The 2500-nt window shown below is 35.8% G+C and overlaps 2 protein-coding genes across 4 annotated transcripts in view; both read left to right on the top strand.

Moving 5' to 3' along the window:
- surf4 (surfeit 4) overlaps positions 1-683 on the top strand; it is a 6025-nt gene extending 5342 nt beyond the window's left edge. The window contains exon 6 of the mRNA XM_043239943.1: positions 1-683. This exon is cut by the window's left edge and continues 5 nt beyond it. Within this exon, the coding sequence (XP_043095878.1) occupies positions 1-262 (262 nt within the window). The 3' untranslated portion in view covers positions 263-683.
- A 1538-nt stretch (positions 684-2221) lies between these two features.
- Positions 2222-2500, top strand: part of ass1 (argininosuccinate synthase 1) — a 22544-nt gene continuing 22265 nt past the window's right edge. Inside the window, exon 1 of one of the 3 annotated variants that reach the window (XM_043240479.1) lies at positions 2222-2351. The gene's annotated coding sequence lies outside the window, so the exon portion shown is untranslated. The remainder of the gene's footprint in view (positions 2352-2500) is intronic. The other 2 variants (XM_043240478.1, XM_043240481.1) reach the window with 2 other exon arrangements.

Genomic DNA, 2500 nt, shown 5'->3' with positions numbered 1-2500 from the left:
GCAGAACATGGTGGGAACGGCTCTGATCGTGCTGGTGGCGGTGGGCTTGAAGACGAAGCTGGCCGCCCTGACGCTGGTTCTGTGGCTCCTGGCCGTCAACGTCTACTTCAACGCCTTCTGGACGGTGCCGGCCTACAAACCCATGCACGACTTCCTCAAGTACGACTTCTTCCAGACCACCTCGGTCATCGGAGGCCTGCTGCTGGTGGTGGCTCTCGGCCCGGGCGGCGTCTCCATGGACGAGAAGAAGAAGGAGTGGTGAGGACGCCCGGAGCTGCCCTTCTGTTTTTTAGCGCGTTTTATTCGCAGCGGTCGAGGAGATTCGTCATTCGTTTCGAGTCGTTTTGTGTTTAATAATGAAAGCGTGTTTATGGAGGAGCGTTCGCCGGGAGAGAGAAGTGCAGCAGATCTTCTTCGTCCTGGACTCTTTCTCGTGTTCTTCGGGATGCTCGGGTCGGATGATGTTCCTGAGGACCTGATGCATCAGACGTCTGTGAACTCTGAACTCTCAAACTCTGAGTTTGTTTTGCGGTCGACGAACGGGACGGTTATCCAAGTGTTTTCTGTTGAGTCTAAGAAAGACGAGTCACTATTGATTTTTTTTTTCAGACGTTTATATTGTGTTTTTGACTTTTTTTGGTTTTCAGATCGCGGCGGAAAAATAAAGCAAAACCTACACATAATGTAAAGGTGTTTGTGTCCCGTTCTAAATGAAAAGTGTTTGTGTGCATCCGTGTGATGAGAGAAGTATTGTTGTTGTATTTTCTGTAAACGGTACTTTATGCAGGTGATTATGACAGCCGTAAATGTATTAAATTTAATTAGGGAGATGCATTAATGCAAATAAGACAAAAAGCACTAGAAATCAAGATGTTTCTCGTCTTAATTCACCTCCTGAATGTTTGCAGAAGGAACATCAAACCTCACCGGAGCCTCATGTAAGTCTGATTTCTAGATCTGGAAAAAACATGCCAATTTGTCCTTGAGTTTTTAAGTATAATAATAATAAAAAAATACTATAAATTAAATTATATTAAACTGACTTTTTTTGTTGAATCTCATATAGCTAAAAATGAATACATTTTTTTAAATAATAAAATAAAAATAAACTCAAATAAACTTTTTCAGCATAATCAAATTCAACTTATTTTTTTAATTAACTATAAATGAAGCTATATTAAATTAAACTGACTTTTAAACATTTTGTTGAATCTCATCTAAATTTTTTGAATTATTTAATGATCTGAAGCAATTGAAAAAAAAATGTTGCCGTGATTTGTTTGTTTATTTGTTTTTATTTAACTACTTTTTTTGCAGCACTGACATTTTTAAAAACATGTCAAGTTCTACAATATATTATCTTAAAATTAATAGTGATTTATAAACCTGGAAAATTCATTCAAATTAATATAATTGCACTGTAAAAATATCCACTAACTTTTTTTTTATTCAGTTGCTGCTTTTTGATGAAGTATAATCCAACTGTACATTTGTTTTTTAGTTCATTTAATTCAAATAGCTTGAAATCATGAACTATAGTAATGGGAATGGGAATTAATTTTTTTACACGGTGGGCGTTTTTAATATGTCAACCTCAATTAATAAAATTGGATGTTATTTAAAATTTCCACCGTTTTCTTAAGTTCAGTTGTTCATTTTAACAAGTTAAAGTAATGGACAAATCTACATCGCCTCGACGTGTTGATCATATTTTTTAATTAATACTTAAAATATAAATGATGTTTGAATAGTTGATATAAGGTGTTCATTTATAAAAAGCAGTTATCATGCAATGAAAATAATACCACCATGTTTGCTCTGTGGGTCTTTTATCGTTTTAATGAAGTTCATAAAAAATTCATGCAATTTTTGGCACCTCTTTTCCTTTTTATGATTTTTAATTTCCTTTATAAAAACATTGGACTCTAGCTACTTATCTTTAAATAAATGAACTTCACAATCTGGTCATCTCTTGTTCATACAGTTTAACAGCAGAATAAGCAATTTTCTTATTCATACAACTATACTACTATAAATACTTCTAATAAATAACTTCAATCAGATGTTGATGTTACTATCTTTAAAAAGCGTTGCCATATTTCTTACAGTAAAATATATATTAGATGTTTGTTTACGAGTCGAAATATGTAAAAAAAAAAAATTATACACGCATATATTTCTATTTGTGCGTAATATAAAGCGTGCTCTGTGATTGGCTCGTGTGTCCGGGGGGCGGGGCTGAGCGCATGTGGGTAATAACGGAGCACGCGGACTCGAGAGGATCAACTGGATGTGGATCTGATCCGGTCTCGTCTGGTCTGTGTCTCGCTTTTCTTTCCTGCTGGGTTTAGGTGAGTTTTAGCTGGCTTTAGAAGCGTTCGTACTTTCGAGGAAGAGTGGTTTAAAACGATCCCGTCTCTGCTGGTTGTCGTGTTATTTTCTGCAGGTCTAATGAGAATAACGTGTTGAGTTTATGAATGTTTATCTGAAGTCTGTTAAA

Source organism: Puntigrus tetrazona, chromosome 5, assembly GCF_018831695.1.
Source record: "Puntigrus tetrazona isolate hp1 chromosome 5, ASM1883169v1, whole genome shotgun sequence".
In the NCBI taxonomy this organism is placed as follows: Eukaryota; Metazoa; Chordata; class Actinopteri; order Cypriniformes; family Cyprinidae; genus Puntigrus; species Puntigrus tetrazona.
Note: the sequence above shows the minus strand (reverse complement) of the source record. Positions and strands in the feature narration are given on the sequence as shown.